The following is a 16,538-nucleotide window of genomic DNA, read 5'->3' on the forward strand; positions in this document are numbered from 1 at the left end:
AACCCATCCCTGCACACGACCAACGAGGTGGGCAGGCTTCTCTCGAAAGCATCCCTGCACACGACCAACGAGGTGGGCAGGCTTCTCTCGAAAGCATCCCTGCACACGACCAACGAGGTGGGCAGGCTTCTCTAAAAAGCATTTCTTCCCCAGTGCTTCATCTGTAAAGGACATGCTTATAATAAAAAAAAAGGGGGGGGTAATGCATCAACAGCAGTAAAATGGGTCTTCATTTTGTCTCTCTGCTTGAATTCCTCAAACGGCTATGACTGCACCCGCTCACGTATCATATCACATGGTTGAAACTTCCAGCACAAATGTATTGTCTTCAGAAAATCGGCAACCGAAATAGAACATGATGTAACGGAGGCTCTGAAATAGATACACGAATATCTTGGCTGCCAGGGGTGCAGTAATTTATTTGGGGGGGGGGGGGGGGGCTGTAAGAGTGTGGTTGTTGTTTTACTGAACAGGTGGATCTTCTTGCTTTAGTCAGTCTGATATCACCCCCTAGTGGGTTTATGATGTAAGTGCACAAGTACAGCGTCAGACTAATTTATCTGCTATCAGTTGTTTATACATATTGAGGGGAAATACATGCAGGGTATTGACAATTAGGGGCGTTTGTAAAACAAATATCAGAGGTTGACTATGGGAGAGATATTAAATCGATACGGTAGGCTCCTCCTAGGCTGCCCTGGGTATGTGCTGCCATCTAGTGCCCACATTACAACATGAAGGTGAGATGGATGCTATTCTAAACCAATCATTAGCCTAACATGGCTAAAAATAGGAAACTGCCATGCAAAGAGATAGATCTATGAATACACTTATTATTGAGAGGGTAATCTGAGCACTTGCTACGAGTCTTGAGTATCAGATTATAAAATGTTCACTGAAAATACAAACGTGAACTGGGGTGATGGGATTGTCGTGTAGAGAGGTTTTCACAATAGCATACAAGTATCACAAAGACAATAGAAGGTTTGTGAGAAAAAACTAAAAACATTTATTAACACAAAATGTAACATTAACTTTAACAAAAATAAAACATGTTGAGGCTGACTCACTGTTGACTGTATCAAAAATGAAATTTGAGGACATTTTAGGGGAAGCACAATAATAATAATTAAAAAAAAACATTCACGTTATTCACATCAGGTCTACACTAACTCATGATTGTCTGTGGAAAAACTACCAAAGTACAAAATTACAAAACAAAACAAAAAAAATTGTTGAATGAAGACATCCAGTCAAGACAGTATCATTTCACTGTATTACATTAAATAAAGTTAAAACAAAGACATTTGCGGGGGTGCTACTATGTGTCCTATATGGACTGTATTGTGACCGGCGTTTCTGAGCTTATTCTTGGGGCTTTATGTCGATACAGACAAGCTGTATCTGATCCTATCAATCTTGTATCAAAGAGCATCAATTCAGTGCAACCAACATTTTTGCTCATGACTCCGTACATTCCTACAACAATGTACATTTGGGGGCATCAAAGTTTTGGGCAATAACCCAAGTTTACGCAAAAACCAATGAAGAAAGTGCACATCATACACGTCTGTGGTATTCTGACACCTGTTGTTTTGACAGTCTGTTGATAACTGCATGACTTGAATTCAGTAAACATATATAAAGTATTTTTTCTTCACACACATAATATGTCGTATAACCTGCGACATGTTCCAAATACGACTCTTTTCTCTGTCTGGAATGGAGAGTTGTCAATAATGCATTACTTACAATCTCACAAACAAAAGGTCTCACTGACAGTAATGGTCATTATAACCTTGAAGGCTGAATTTAAAAGGAGCATTTAGCTGAATTGTAACCTGAATCCTATCGCTCTTTTGTGAGGAGGACATGTGATAATCGGTCATAAATCGTCCAATTTCCAGCCCCCCGCCAGAAAGCAGACCTCCAGTGAACTGTAAACTCTTGAGACACGGAACGCGTTGTTAAATGTATGTTTTTATGTCTCGTTATATGCTCCTCAACAACAGAACAATAGGATTCAGGTTAAAACATTTATGAATGTCCATTTACGGGTTTCTTGGTAAAGAAATACTACTTGGTAAAGAAGCATCAACATTATGTCTCGTAGGAAAGATTTGTCATAAAAATTTTTTTTCAGTATTTGCCTCAGTATCCTGGCAACGCACATAAAGAAAACAAACGTGGATTAACGATGTCACTGAAATCCAAAGGAATTGACCTTTCTCAAACCTGCCCTCTTTTCTTGATCCTCCAATCACAGCTGTTGCTGAAAGCCCATTATAGTACAGGTTATGTCTCTGCGTTCCCTCTTAGCAGGGAACATAAATACCAGTATGCTTGACAAATCCTTTGAAATATTGTATCACTGAAATTGGACACTGAATGTCCAGGAAAGAAAAGAAGCAAAAGGAATCGCACTGTGAAATGTAAACACAAGAGAGGGGGACTGGAACTGGAAACTGTAATTTAAACAAAACACAAGTCAAACACACCTCTGCTTACCATACGCAAACTGTACACCTCTGTAAGTGAAGCAAGTGCAAACATTTCAGCAAGCACTGGCAGTAATATATTCCAAATACATACACTGTATATCTGCATTCCAAATAATGCGGAAACCAATTTGATGAAAAAAGAAAGGAAGAAATGTTCTGGATGTTTGGTTGGTAGATTTCCTATGTCTTTTAATCGATGGTATGTGTGACTGAAGGAAATGCATTTGTTGGAAGTAAAGCATCGGTCATTATGGACCCTGCTTTGGCTCGTCGTTGTTAGCTGCTGATCGGTGTGTGAGGTAGAGACTAGAGAGCCGACGGGACAAGCGTTTGATTAGGATTGCATGGTAGCTAGAAGCAGAAGAAGAGGACTGGCCACGGCCCCAGTGTTCTCACAGAAGTTATTCAGCCACCGGGAGGCCGCGCTGCATCTTGGAAAACATGACTCGTCTCCCAGTGGTAATGGCCATTTTCTAATGTTTCTATGGCAACACTGACCTGTCCTCTTCTTGTGCCTCCAGTGTGGCAGCAGTGTTTGCATCGGGAGTGTTTGTTGAATGACATCAGAGGTAGAGGATCTCAGCTCCTCACATATAGGACACTGAAAGCTGGAGGAGGGGTTAACTGATTATCTGCCCTGAGCCTGCTAATGCACTGTAGTGTGTGTGTGTGTGTGTGTGTGTGTGTGTGTGTGTGTGTGTGTGTGTGTGTGTGTGTGTGTGTGTGTGTGTGTGTGCGTCTGTATGCGAGTGTGTGTGTGTGTGAGCCTGAGTATGTCTGAGCTTGAACTTCATAGCATGACGTGTGCTTATCAACCAGAGTATAATGTAAATGTGTACACATTGAGTGTGTGTGTGTGTGTGTGTGTGTGTGTGTGTGTGTGTGTGTGTGTGTGTGTGTGTGTGTGTGTGTGTGTGTGTGTGAGGAATGTCCAGGTGGTCATGGTTCTCCAAAAGCAGAGGCCTTGTCCTTCAACAGGTCCAGACAGAGGTGACAGCTCCAGCTCCCTGTGAAGAGAGAGAGAGAGACATGGAGATAGAGAGAGAGACCAACTGAGCCTCAACAAGCAATTCCCCTTAAAGAAACACGTCGACATTGGAAATGTGCTTACCGTCTTCTCCAGAGTCAGACAAGAAGATAGATTTCCTATTTCCTCTCTGTGTGTTCTGTAGAAAGCTATCTGACTGAAAGCTAGCCTAGCTTAGCAGAAGCGGATATGGACAACTAGCCTAGCTTAAAACTCAGTGAGAGGTGTTTTTGGCCAACAGCTAGGCTAGCTGGTCCGTATTCGCTTCCATTAATTTATGCTAAGTTAGGCTAGCTTGCAGCCGAATAGCTTTCTACTGAAAGCACAGAGAGGATCGATCTTCTTGTCTGACTCTGGAGAAGACGGTAAACGCATCTCCCATAATGTTAACGTGTTCCTTTAACTTTCCCTCAACACGTGCTGTCATTTCCCAAATCCAAATGTGAGAGCAAAGCCCCAGCATCACTTCCTGTCTGGCCCAGTGCCTCCTACCTTCAGGCGGCTGTGTCATGGGAGGCTTCAGGCAGTACATGTGGTAGCCTCTGTCACAGTCGTCACAGAACAGCAGCTGGTCCTGAAGCATCATGGGACAAGACACACACAATCACACAATGACAACATTTAATACTTCCTATTATTTAATTTTTTTTTCATTTAATTAAATTTGTATTTATTCGTACATGGAATTGTTACAGTCCAACAGTACATATAGTTAACTTAATATGCTCCACTAAATTCCATGGCCGAAAGTAACAGGAAGAAGAACATTCTTATTGTACCTGCCCCTACACACGTACGGTACGCTGATAGACTAAGTGCAATGTTTACCAAACCAAACAAAATGTACGTTACATATTTCTATAGTTTACTGCTCCCGGCCAAAGACATGCACAGCAATAACTTCTTGTAAAGGGGGAACTAAATCAAGTCATTGAGATATAACATAAATATATACAAAAATATATATATATTCTGTAATGAAACAATATGAATAGTGACCTGACCAATCAAATGAATGCCGAAGCAGAATTTAAAAGTTTCTAATTTGCAAAAATCCATAAACACAAAAAAAAAATTGTTATGTCTCACATTTTGTATCAGTGCGCACAACCAGTGTAGGAAGTCTTATACGTACATCATTCTCAGAGGTGCCGCATAGACTGCAAGACTTGCACTCAATGCACTGCCACTGGTACGTCCTCACCGCCTGCATCATGTTGTCCGTGAACTGCAGACAGGTGGGGTGGCCTGTAGAGAGGGAGGGAGAGAGGAGAGGTGGAGAGAGAGGGAGGGAGAGAGGAGAGGTGGAGAGAGGAAGAGAGGAGAGGTGAGGACGGGAGAGATGGAGGGAGAGAAAGGGTGAAAGAGTGGTTAAACAGATTACAGAATACATTTTGTTTCAGTATTACTAAGTTCCAAATGAAACTTAGATTTCATTCTCATTTGATTGATTCATTGTCTCATTGTAATGAATAAGAATAAGATAAGATATTCCTTTATTGATCCCCTTGGGGAAATGCAGGCATCATAGCAGCATGGGGGAGGGGGGAGGGGAGGTACAGGTAGAAGACATGAGACCATTCTTAATGGTGAGATGAACACCATTTGAAGCAGATTCCGACGCATTAAATAATATTGGTGGCGTGAAAGTACAACACATTATGCAACACTATTGAGGGTGTTAGCTATCCTAAAGCTATCGTAATAATAGCACTATATTTTCCCAATGGATATTATATTTCCAAATTAATATACAGCGTTTTGGAATGAAACACCTCAGTTACATATGCCTGATAAAAGCTGTGATTTAGTGCTTACTGATTTAGCATCCTCACAAATTAAGCATCCAAACACGTTTACTTTATGGGCAAAAGAAACATATGGTTCTACACAACCCCCTCTTTGTCTGTGCCAACGCCTGCTTCAGGCTCAAATAACACCTTGAGGTTTTACAGACTATTATGTTAGTACCGGTAGTTGGTTTCACAAAGCCTCTGCATGGCTAGAGATCAATAATGTTTGTCAATAATTGTCAATACCCCAATATCTAAAGCCAACAAAAGAAATACTCTTATTGCATATTTGCCAAGTGGTTAATGAGTACGGTATCTGAGTCAGAGAGAGAATAAACTCCACTCAGTAAGGAAGGAAAATCTACATTTTGATCATCAGTGCTGATTACACTGTGGACCTGCGTTCACACAGTAAATGCTTACAGCTTATGTCTAGCAGTCAGTCTTGTGAATTCAGCACAGATATCAGTCTAACTACTAGAAACAAAATCAATTATTATTTATTTGTGGTCACTATATTTACAGTTAGAACATACCAAATGTGATGACAATATTGATAATACTATAAAAAGAAAGAATGTTTCTATTGAAAATAATCAAATAACCTTTTATCATGAATGCTTCAAACACAAGGCAAGCCCATCGACATTTCTGACAAGGTACTAGGTATCCAAATGTCCTGGAAAATATCTAAGTTCCTTGTCTGAACACTGCTTGCGACCAACATTGATTGTGCTCTTTCTACATACATCGTACACTTCATCCACACATCACAATGCTGCTGCAGTTATGCAAATTAGATATATTGTATCTATTCATGAATAGAGCCAGAAATGGGTCATTATCCGGGTATCATTTGAATATCAATGAGCCATAACTGAGCTGTACACCGGGGTTTTGAAGAGAGAAGCCAAGCCGTATATGATGAACTGCTGCATCTAGACTGGGAAGGCAGCCAACAACACAGAACTCTGCTCTTCCTCCCCCTAAGAGCTCCAAACTAATGGAAAAGCTCCTCACTGACAGACTCTGTTCAGTGTAATGAAGATGAATTCATGCTGGGTGAACATGGGAGGAGGATGTCTGAGCTGACGCCCCTCTCTCAAAACAAAATGAGAAGTTAACTTGTTGGAAATGTACTGAATGTAGTGGCAGTTTGACAGACTACTGATTCAAATTTACTTCACAGCCGACAACAGTCAGTGTTTCAACCCAGTTTCAATACAGTATATGCGTATAAAGGCATAGTAACAATGTAATTGATGGTTTAAAGGGAATTGAGTGGGTTTGTATGTTGGTAAAAGAAAAGGACCTAATCTCTATGATCAGAGATTGGCTCTTACCTCACGGCTAACTGTCCTCTCTGGCCAATGGAGCGGTTAAGAGTCTATGCACATCCCTCCCTTTGCCACCATATTAGCCATTCTATCCACGTCGTCATGGAGACCTCGCGGTCACTAATTCTTTTTCTGCTCTCAACCTTTATGTTCGAGATGTAACAGGAGTATAGCCATGATGTTTAAGCTGTTCATAATTTAATTTATCTAGTTTTAAGGTCTTTTTAATTTAGTAAAAAGGGAAAATATCTTAGGAACTCAGCAATTAAATTTGAATACAAAAGAAAAATCTTTGTATTCATTGTGAAGATAACATTTCCAAGAAAACAAGGTCACGAGTTGGGTATACTTTTTGTGGAAAAGTAAAAAAAATATATATGTAAAAAGAAAAAAGGAAACAGCCATTTCAGATGGAGTTGAACTTTTTCCTTCTGAGGTCCTTTGTCGTGACTTCAATGTCCTACTGTGTTCCCTCAACAAAACCGTTCTACTTTGTTGGCATGGTGTCCAGTCTGTCGCTAAGGCACTCCTGTTTCTCAGCGGTCAGCCACAACATCGTCTGAAAAGAAAATGTCCTCCAGCTCGCCGTCTTCAAAGCCATGAAACGTGGACGCCTCGCTGCTGAACAATTCTTCTAGAACATTCATCTTTCTGTCACTCTTCTTCCCTCTTCCTCTTCCAGCTACCATGAAAACATCAGAGTCAGCGCAATGAAAATCAGGCCACACACCCTCACAGCTGTCCTAATGGACTCTACCATGTAACTGTCTTGAAAATAGCACCTCACCTTTTATTAGTGCATGGCAATGTTGGACTGATTCCATCAATGTTTTGCTGAAAAGACCACCAGAGGCATATTTTGCTAGTATAATAAAAAAATATATATAAAATGTACAAAAAACGCAGCCGGAAGCACTGTGGGGGAAATGTGTGGAAACTGAAGTACAAAATAATGTAAATGCATGTCTTGTAAAGTCCTTTGCGGATGGTGTTGACAAGCTTGCATGGAAAAGCATGCCGGTTGAAAGCAAGCAACAGACCCTACATGTCATCGTTTGGCTCTCAATAACTACAAATCTCATTGACAAACCACTGACTTGTACACAACACTCCACCATAAAAGGCAATATCCACTGCAAATCATGGAGGTCTAGCCTATAAAATACCGTATTCAATAAAGACACCACTAAATTAGGAGTGCTTGAGAACATACTGTGCTTTTGGCTTAATCTGGCATGGTCTGTATGTGCAATAGATGGCCCTTCGGGTTCTCAGAACGCATACTGCTATGCTTTCTAATGACTGTGTGGAGGAATCCCTTTTGGTTGCCCCAAACAATAGCTTAGTTCACACCTGAGTGAGAGGCAAGGGGCTACATACTCTATACTTAAGCTCATTGGACCTCATTCACCAATATTGTCTTAAGTATCCTCTTACGACAACCTCGTTGGAAGTTCGTAAGAGAAAACCTTACGAACCAGTTACCCCCGGATTCATCAACGCGTGGAGAGGTTCTCTTAAGTTGCCAAAATGATCACAGCTGCGATCCCCTGAATGAAGTACATCACTCAAAATATGCCAATTCATCTTCATCGCTTAAATAGTAAGCTGCATATTTGTGGCCATAAGGGACAGTCCCGGCGCCATGGGCGGGCATTAGGGGGCCGGGCCCGCCCACTGACTCAGCTGTGCCCACCCTGTTTTTTTTTTTTTTTTGTCATTTAAAGTCAACTATCCAAATCCTTAGTTGGGGACAGCCCTAGTGGGCACTGATGTCAACAACAACACTACTGAAGCTAGCACGGCACTCTGAGAATTCGTTTTCTATCCTCAAGAATGTCTTTACAGAACATCGTCTTAGTATGCTTCATCGACGCAACTAAGGCCAATTTAATTCAGTTGGCATTTGAGAAGGACTTAACAAAAAAGTTCAGGAATGAGTGGAGGGGCAGTGTTTTAAGAAGATTTCACTCTGTCCCCAAACACCGCTTGCCTCTCTACTTATGATGGTGAGTAGCCTGTGGAGGAATTTTGTTTGCTTTTTTATGCACCTTATTTTTGTCAGTTCAGTTCAGTTTGTCAGTGAATTCAGAAGTGTTGAATAAATGGAGACTTTTCAAATATATAGAATAGAATAGAAATGTATTATCCTGAGGGAAATTTGACACTGCAAATCACTCAACATTAAACATTTAGACAGAACAAGTCACAAATAAGAATAACAAAACAAATGGCCTAAGAATAGAATGAAATAGAATAAAAATAGAATAAAAGATACAGTAAATAAATACAGTAAAAATATACTGAAGTCTACAGTAGGTGTAATATTGCACAGTGCTGTTTAAAAAGTAAGAGTCCAGGAAGATGGTAACTGTCACTCTGTGCTCAGTGATGCAGTGAGGCACAGTGATGCATTGTATAGTCTGATGGCTGTCGGAATGAAGGACTTCCTGTGCCGTTCAGTGCTGCATTTAGGGAGTGTGAGCCTATAACATGCTCCTCCTGTCAGCCAAGTCTGTGTATAGTGGGTGGGAGGGGTTTTCCCTGATGGCCTGGAGCTTAGCAAGGTTCCTCCTCTCCGCCACCCTCGCTAGAGTCCAGCTCCACCCCAACCACGCTACTGGCCTTCTTGACCATCTTATCCAGCCTGTTTGTGTCCCCTGCTCTCAGTCCGCTGCCCCAGCAGGTCTGTTATATATATCCGTTCAGTCTGTTTTTGTATAAGTGAAAGTTCTTAAGATAGATAGAAATTAGATTTTTCAATTGCCTCTCTGCTGTTTAGTTCAGCACCGTGGGCAACGCCAAGCAAGCCACAGCGCCGCTGTCCCAGCTGAAACGTATAAAAGGGAACCTGTGTTGAAAAACCATTGTGCCCCCCCGAGAACATTTTATGCCCCCCCACTAATTTGTTTCTGCAGCCTGGTCTGATAAGGGAGAAACCATTTCGGCATTTGTAGAAAAGTCAAATGTGACGAGGCACTGAGAAATACACATGAACAAGACTGGGTTAAGAAAAGGAGCAAAGGGAAATAATAACAATGTGTAGAAGAGACAAATCAAAATTATATTTATATGAATATGAGCCAAGGCTTTGCTGTTCATTTTAATCACAGTCTACATTTCTGCTACTAATGAATAACTATTGAAAATCAATTACTTTTGAGTCATTTAAATAATATCACCATTTCTGTGGGTGGGTCCCCCACACTGAAGTAAGGCTGAGGCCGAATGTTTGAACGTTCGTTCGTTATGTTAACATTCAAATTCTAAATCAAAATTTGAATCTTTAATATATATATATATATTTTTATGTTTCTTTTATGTGTCTATTCATTCTGTTTGAACCAATGTGGTTTTTCTTCACAGTTGCAGATAAAGATTAGGCTACACTAATATTATAGTATAAAAAAAACGTTATATTCATTAAAGAAAGTTGATTTAATAAAAAAGAGACTCATTTAATCAGATTAATCACTTTATTCAAATTGAGGATTTAGTTTGAGGATATATATAAAAAAAAAAAAAAAAATTACATTTTAATTAAAAACGAAGGTTCGAACTTTCGTTCGTAAAACCCTGACGAAGTTCGAATCCCAAAAACAGGCTTCGGGGACAGCCTTACACTGAAGCCATTGTACTTATCTGAAACAAAGTCTAGCTGTCCCTGCCGACTACGTAGCCGTTATCCCTGTCTTGTCCCTGCAGGACTCACCGGAGCGTCCACAGTCAGAGCAGGAGACCAGCTCCTCCGCCTGGCCTGTCTTCCTGTTAGAGTCCTGGTCCCCCAGGCAGAAGTCACAGTAGTCGTTGGGAATGATGGAGCCATCAGCGGCCTTCTGAGCTGTCGGTACAGACAAAAAAATATATAAGAAGGAAAATACAAAGCTAGAGGAGAGAGAACTATGGGGCCATCTGGACTATCTTCAGCTGTGAAGAGAATATTATCAGGGGAAATCATAGCCAGGAAGAGCAACGGAACATTCCAGAGCTTGTGGTTGCAATCAATATTTGCACAAGCGTGTGCCTTTTTAGGTATTGACCACCAAAAGTAGCTTCAGGGAACATGTCTGTGTAGGATATCATGCTCTAAATCCCCCCCGCTGTTTGCACCCTCTCACTCATCCCTGTGAACTCTAAAGTACTGAGCCACTTTCTGTTATGGGGGAACATGCCATCGTCCTCCGATCATCTTTAGTTTAGTTTTGAAATTTGTCTTTGGTCTCACCATTGAACAAACAAATAAAACAACAACAATGACAATGACAGCAGACATATACATATCTGTAATGGAAAGGTGCAGAGAACGTAGGAATACAATATACAGTATATCAACATATATGTATATATAGTATATCTACTATATGAATTGAAAATCGGGGACCCTGATGGAAACAAGACAAACGTCTTTCTCAGGTCTGCATCCCCTTAACAATTGTATGTATTGAGCCGTACTGTATTGTACCCATTCTGCAATCTGTTAAATAAAGTTTTCATTCATTCATTCATTCAACAAGGACCAGGTCTAACGAGTGCAAGATTCAATTAATGCCTTAATGGCATTAGGAATGAAGGGGTTTTTACACACAGCGTTCCCCAAATATCTATTTTAGATCCCATATTGTTCTCAATTTACCATATACCTTCCTCTAGTCTAGATCATATAATTTGCATAAGCATAATAACATCTTTCATTGTTACACTGATACAGAACTTCATCTACCCATTACGACCAGTGCTTCCAGCTGCCTAATGTGCCCTACAAACATAAAGTGCTGGATGTCCCAGAATTTCCCCCAAATTAATGACAATAAATCTGACATTGTTTTATTTGGTCCATCTACTCCAATGTAAAGCCCACTGCTAGAAGAAAGTGTTTCTGATCCTGTGTGACACAGTAACTGTTCTTTTTTGTTCTCTGTTCTCTCTTACGTTTGTGGTTGTCCACGCGCTGGGGCGGGGACGGAGCCATCTCTGGCTCTCTCTCCTCCTCCTCGCCCTCCTCCTCTGCCAGGTGAGTGTGGGTGTAGTGGTAGCTCAGGCCCGGGCGGTTCTTGTACCGCTTCCCACAGACTGGAGATGATTAGAACCCAGATCCATTAAAACCAAGTAGAACCTAGTGCTATAACAGAAATGCAGGTCTGCTCGAGCTCAATAGTCATCAATGCCTTCCTTACGTTTAAGATTATCTTGATAATATAAAAGTAAATGGGTAGATTATATTCCAGAATCAGTAGTCACTAATACCAAAATCAATAGGTAATGATACTTGTCTCATTTTCATCTTTTAGTACAAAATACAGATTTTATGAGAGCACAGAAAAATGTAGGAGTTGAAAGGCATTGTTAACCATAAGGAGAGGAGGGAGTAAATACACACAGATATCAACCACACAACAGAAAAGCATAAAACATCAACACAATATGTGCATTAAAACCAAATATCCAAATATGATCCTGATTCTCGGCAATGGATTATTTAACTGTTCTTCTTGTCCCGTTGCTTTAAGGCAGAATTGTTGGGGCTGCAAAAACGAATCGACCAATCAACAACTAATCAATTATAAAAAGATTTGACAACTATGTCTATAATCAATTAGTTGGGTATTTTGCCTCGTCTCCACTAGCCAGGGTTGAGCTGTGCTGTGGCCTGTCTGGCACACAGTGAGCGTCTTTAGAACAGCCACCAAAGCCGGCTGGTATCATATGGTTTAGCTTGTGTACCATAGTTGGTGCTGTGAATTTTGAAAGGTTGCTTAGCAACTGGAGAGTTTACAAGAAATGCAATGGAGACAGAAATCCAACCATACCATACCATGCTAGACCATGGCTAGCCCCAGCCAGGCTGAACATAGCTAATGGAGACAAGGCATGTTATACTACACCTCCATGGCCTGTTGTTTAAGCCATTTGATGTATAGCAAAGCCTGGTAACACTTAGTTGTGTTGGTTTTGCACTCTTGATGTATAGCAAACATTTATGTTTGCTTTTCGTGTTATAATTGTCCATTTGCAAGTTGTTTGAAAAAGCATTGTACAAGATGAGGAATAATGATTTTTGCATAAAATGTAGCTTTTTTCTTTTCATCCGATTAACGATGAACGGTTAATCGTTTCAATAATTGATAGATTAATTGATCAAAAGACATTAGTTGCAGACCTAGTTGTTATGAGCGTCTGATCTGTAAAACCAGTGAATGCTGTGTGAATGAAGTCTAATCTAAATTAATGTAATTTCATGTTGAGAGAAACTTTAACCACTATAAGAGCCGACCTGCTAAAACATAGTCAAAACAATATAACAGACGGAACAGACAGCTAGACTGGAATCATTCATTACTCAATGTCTTTTTCAGGAGAGGCGTTTGTTGACCAAACAGCATCTGAAGACCATTGAGACTAAAATAATAACACAACTACTGGGATTTATTGATATAAGCTACCTACTAGGAAGACTAGGAAAGCTACTACAGAGGAATAGATCACAACGTATCTATCAAAAATAAACTATTGTCAAAAACAAGGGCTTATGATAAGGGCTATTTAAACAAGTTATGTCTGCATTGATTATTTATTATGTATAAATCCAACAACAGGTTATTGTATTCATAGCTATCTGCATTCTATCAGGCCTGGAAAGTCCCAAACAAACAATCCAAGATGGACCAAGTATTCAGACAGGAACACATGTCAATAATATGAAAACCGCAGATAGCTTTACTCTAGTCTACGTTTTGTTTAACCAGGCTCTTGACTTTACGCAGCAGGCAGCATCTTACAGTGGTAGCCATTGTAGAAGTTCCTGATAAATGATTCCTGCATTAGTGCTGCAACCTATTCTTCCTCATGTCATAGTGCAGAACGACATGGGAATATTGTAACACACACACTCTTACTCTCTGTTTACCCATGTGTCGGCAGATTGATTCTCTTGCTCTCTCTCTGACTGCATTTATATAGCACTTTTATCCAAAGCGCTTTACAACTTATGCCTCACATTCACCCATTCACTCACACATTCAGACACCGACAGCGGAGGCAACCATACAAGTTGCCAACCTGCTCATCGGGAACAATTAGGGGTTAAGCGTCTTGCTCAAGAACACTCCGACACACTGCCGGGAGGAGCCAGAATCAAACCGGGAACCTTCTGATTACCAGCCACTGTCGCCCCAAGAGCCTCATGTTCTTTTAGGGGCTGAGCGCCAGTGCAGCAGTATAGCACTGTCTCATGCAGCGTTTGCAGTAAAAGGGGAGACTTCTCCAATGGCTACAGCTGTAGGTAAAGCTCTTTCAAGGCTGGAGTGATCCTGCCTATGAAACATGCATCTCTGGATGCAGCGTTAGCTTAGTCGGCGTTCAAAGATCACCCATGCATGCCTCAGCAATGTGCAAGCATTAAAGCACAAGGCGTAGTGTTAGTGTCATGCAAGTCTTAGACTTAAAGAAGCAGTGCCTCAGCTACCATAAAGCAGTTATTGCATTAGATATCTCTAGTCTAGAGGGATTCGCCTATAATTTAGCCATCCCCACACACCAGCCGCCCATGAGCAAGAAGCTGTGTCATTAGAACAGCCCGTAAAGCCCCTAGAAAGAGAAGATGGCGACAAGGTCAGATACCTGCTTCAGCACGTTTTGAGTTATGCTTTTGTTTGTATCTATCTGGAACAGAGAATAAACAAAAGCACGGTAAAAAGAAAAAGACAGAACAAGACACAAAACAGAAGAGTGAGATTAATTCATTCGGAGTCATTCAGAGAGGCTATAGCTTCTATCAATAATCCCTGCTGCAACCCTGTCCCTTCCCCAGGACTCCAAGAACAGCTGCATGCTAGTCAGGTCTAGATCGACGGCTTCTCCATGCTGCAGGGGGCGTATAGCTTCAGGAGGGACACAAGAGAGAGTGATTTTCCTGATGGATAAGTATCCAGTACCTTTAAGAGTCTTCTACGTGTTTATCACGTAGATGAAGTTGTAAGCAACCGGATGATAAATTGCTCTTGGAATGTCGGGTCTTAACATGGGGAAACGGAACATAAGTGATAGGTATGTTTCTCGCAGTGGCCAATCTGAGGAGGGACCACTGAAAGACAGCCACCCTTCTCTCTGTGCTTTCCAAAACAGCCAGACTGATCCATGATTCACGTTACCTAATGTCGTTACAGACACAGGGTGGTAATGCAGTGAGAGCACATGATGGCACATGGTTTGGGAAAAGGAGTCTCTATGGTTTCTTGTTCTCTTACTGTCACAGACGTAAGGTTTGTCCTGGTCGTCGTTGGCGACGGCCTCTGCCCTCCTGCGACTCGATCCTCTGGCCTGTCCAGAAACAGAGGTGTGAAGAATCCTGCCACAGCACCTTCCCCCCCACACACACACACACACACACACACACACACACACACACACACACACACACACACACACACAAGCTAGCCTAGCTGTTGGTCAAAAACACCTCTCCCGGAGTTTTAAGCTAGGCTAGTGGTCCGTATCCACTTCCCTTAATTTATGCTAAGCTAGGCTATATGAATTGAAAATGGGGGACCCTGATGGAAACAAGACAAACGTCTTTCTCAGGTCTGCATCCCCTTAACAATTGTATGTATTGAGCCGTACTGTATTGTACCCATTCTGCAATCTGTTAAATAAAGTTCTCATTCATTCATTCATTCAGGCTAGCTTGCAGCCAGCTTTCTACTGAACGCACAGAGAGAAAATGTATATCTATCTTCTTGTCTGACTCTGGAGAAGACAGTAAGTTTACTACTGGACACTCGTTTCTCCTCCCTCCAACCATACTGCATGCTACACTTCTAACACAGGTGTAGGCCTACATGGTACCAAGTGTAGGCTTTATAGGAAGAGTGACATAATAGTCTACTACAGTAGTCTATTGTACCCATGTAGCCCTGTATACCATGCAGTCTCTCTCGGACTCACTTTGCCTCTGTTTCTGCTCTTCCTCTTCGGGGTGTCCACCTCAAAGTCTTCATCATCCTGGTAACCGTCTCCATTTTCTTCTGCTTCCAGGACCCTCTAAGAGAGAGTGGAGACAGTAGAACGTGTGTGAGACGCATAGATTAATAATAATAATAATAAATAAAAGTTGTAGGAAGGGTGTGGAGGAGGAGGAGGAGGAGGAGGAGGAGGAGGAGGAGGAGGAGGAAGAGGAGGAGGAGGAGGTAAAAGTCAATATTTCACACATCAGGGAGTACTCCATTGAACTCTCCTCGTTTTCTCCTATATGACATTTGGAGCCTCCATGTAAAAGGTGGCACATGGTGGAGAAGTATGAAGTTGAGATATGGGATTCTCCAAAACAACAGTGGACTATGAGATTCAAGATTCAAGAGATTTATTCGTCACATACATACACGAGACATATAGTGAAATGAAGGTGGCCATGCCCGCTTTGATTGTGCAAGAAATACAAATAATAATAGAATAAAATAGATAATAAAATGGACAGTACTAAGATAAAATACAATACAATGCTAAGCTAAATAAGACCATCAGTATCAGCACCGATCACTCATCATCAATCAACCGTTGCCTTTTCCCTACATACATACATACATACATACATACATACATACATACATACATACATACATACATACATACATACATACATACATACATACATACATACATACATACATACATACATACATACATACATACATACATACATACATACATACATACATACATACATACATACATACTGCTTTTATCTTATTAATCAGCCTCATTGGAATTGTCACCAGGATTCTGTGACCTTTGTGTTGTGTTGGTCAAATGCTGCTGTATATTAAGTAGAAAGCCCATTTTCAGGTGGTGTTGAGAGAAACTGGATTTTCTGACTGAATCTAGGGAT

At 41.0% G+C, this 16,538-nt stretch overlaps 1 protein-coding gene across 2 annotated transcripts in view; it reads right to left on the reverse strand.

Moving 5' to 3' along the window:
* Positions 1–575: 575 nt before the first annotated feature.
* Positions 576–16,538, reverse strand: part of dpf3 (double PHD fingers 3) — a 69,076-nt gene continuing 53,113 nt past the window's right edge. Inside the window, exons 5-12 of one of the 2 annotated variants that reach the window (XM_084313825.1) lie at positions 15,599–15,694; positions 14,902–14,974; positions 14,276–14,317; positions 11,588–11,728; positions 10,371–10,499; positions 4,664–4,776; positions 4,021–4,102; positions 576–3,508 (exon numbers count right to left, since the gene is read on the reverse strand). In XM_084313825.1, coding sequence (XP_084169951.1) covers positions 3,441–3,508; positions 4,021–4,102; positions 4,664–4,776; positions 10,371–10,499; positions 11,588–11,728; positions 14,276–14,317; positions 14,902–14,974; positions 15,599–15,694 — 744 coding nt within the window. In that variant the 3' untranslated portion in view covers positions 576–3,440. The remainder of the gene's footprint in view (positions 3,509–4,020; positions 4,103–4,663; positions 4,777–10,370; positions 10,500–11,587; positions 11,729–14,275; positions 14,318–14,901; positions 14,975–15,598; positions 15,695–16,538) is intronic. The other variant, XM_084313824.1, reaches the window with a different exon arrangement.

The sequence above is a fragment of the Notolepis coatsorum genome (assembly GCF_963971535.1).
Source record: "Notolepis coatsorum genome assembly, chromosome: 5".
In the NCBI taxonomy this organism is placed as follows: Eukaryota; Metazoa; Chordata; class Actinopteri; order Aulopiformes; family Paralepididae; genus Notolepis; species Notolepis coatsorum.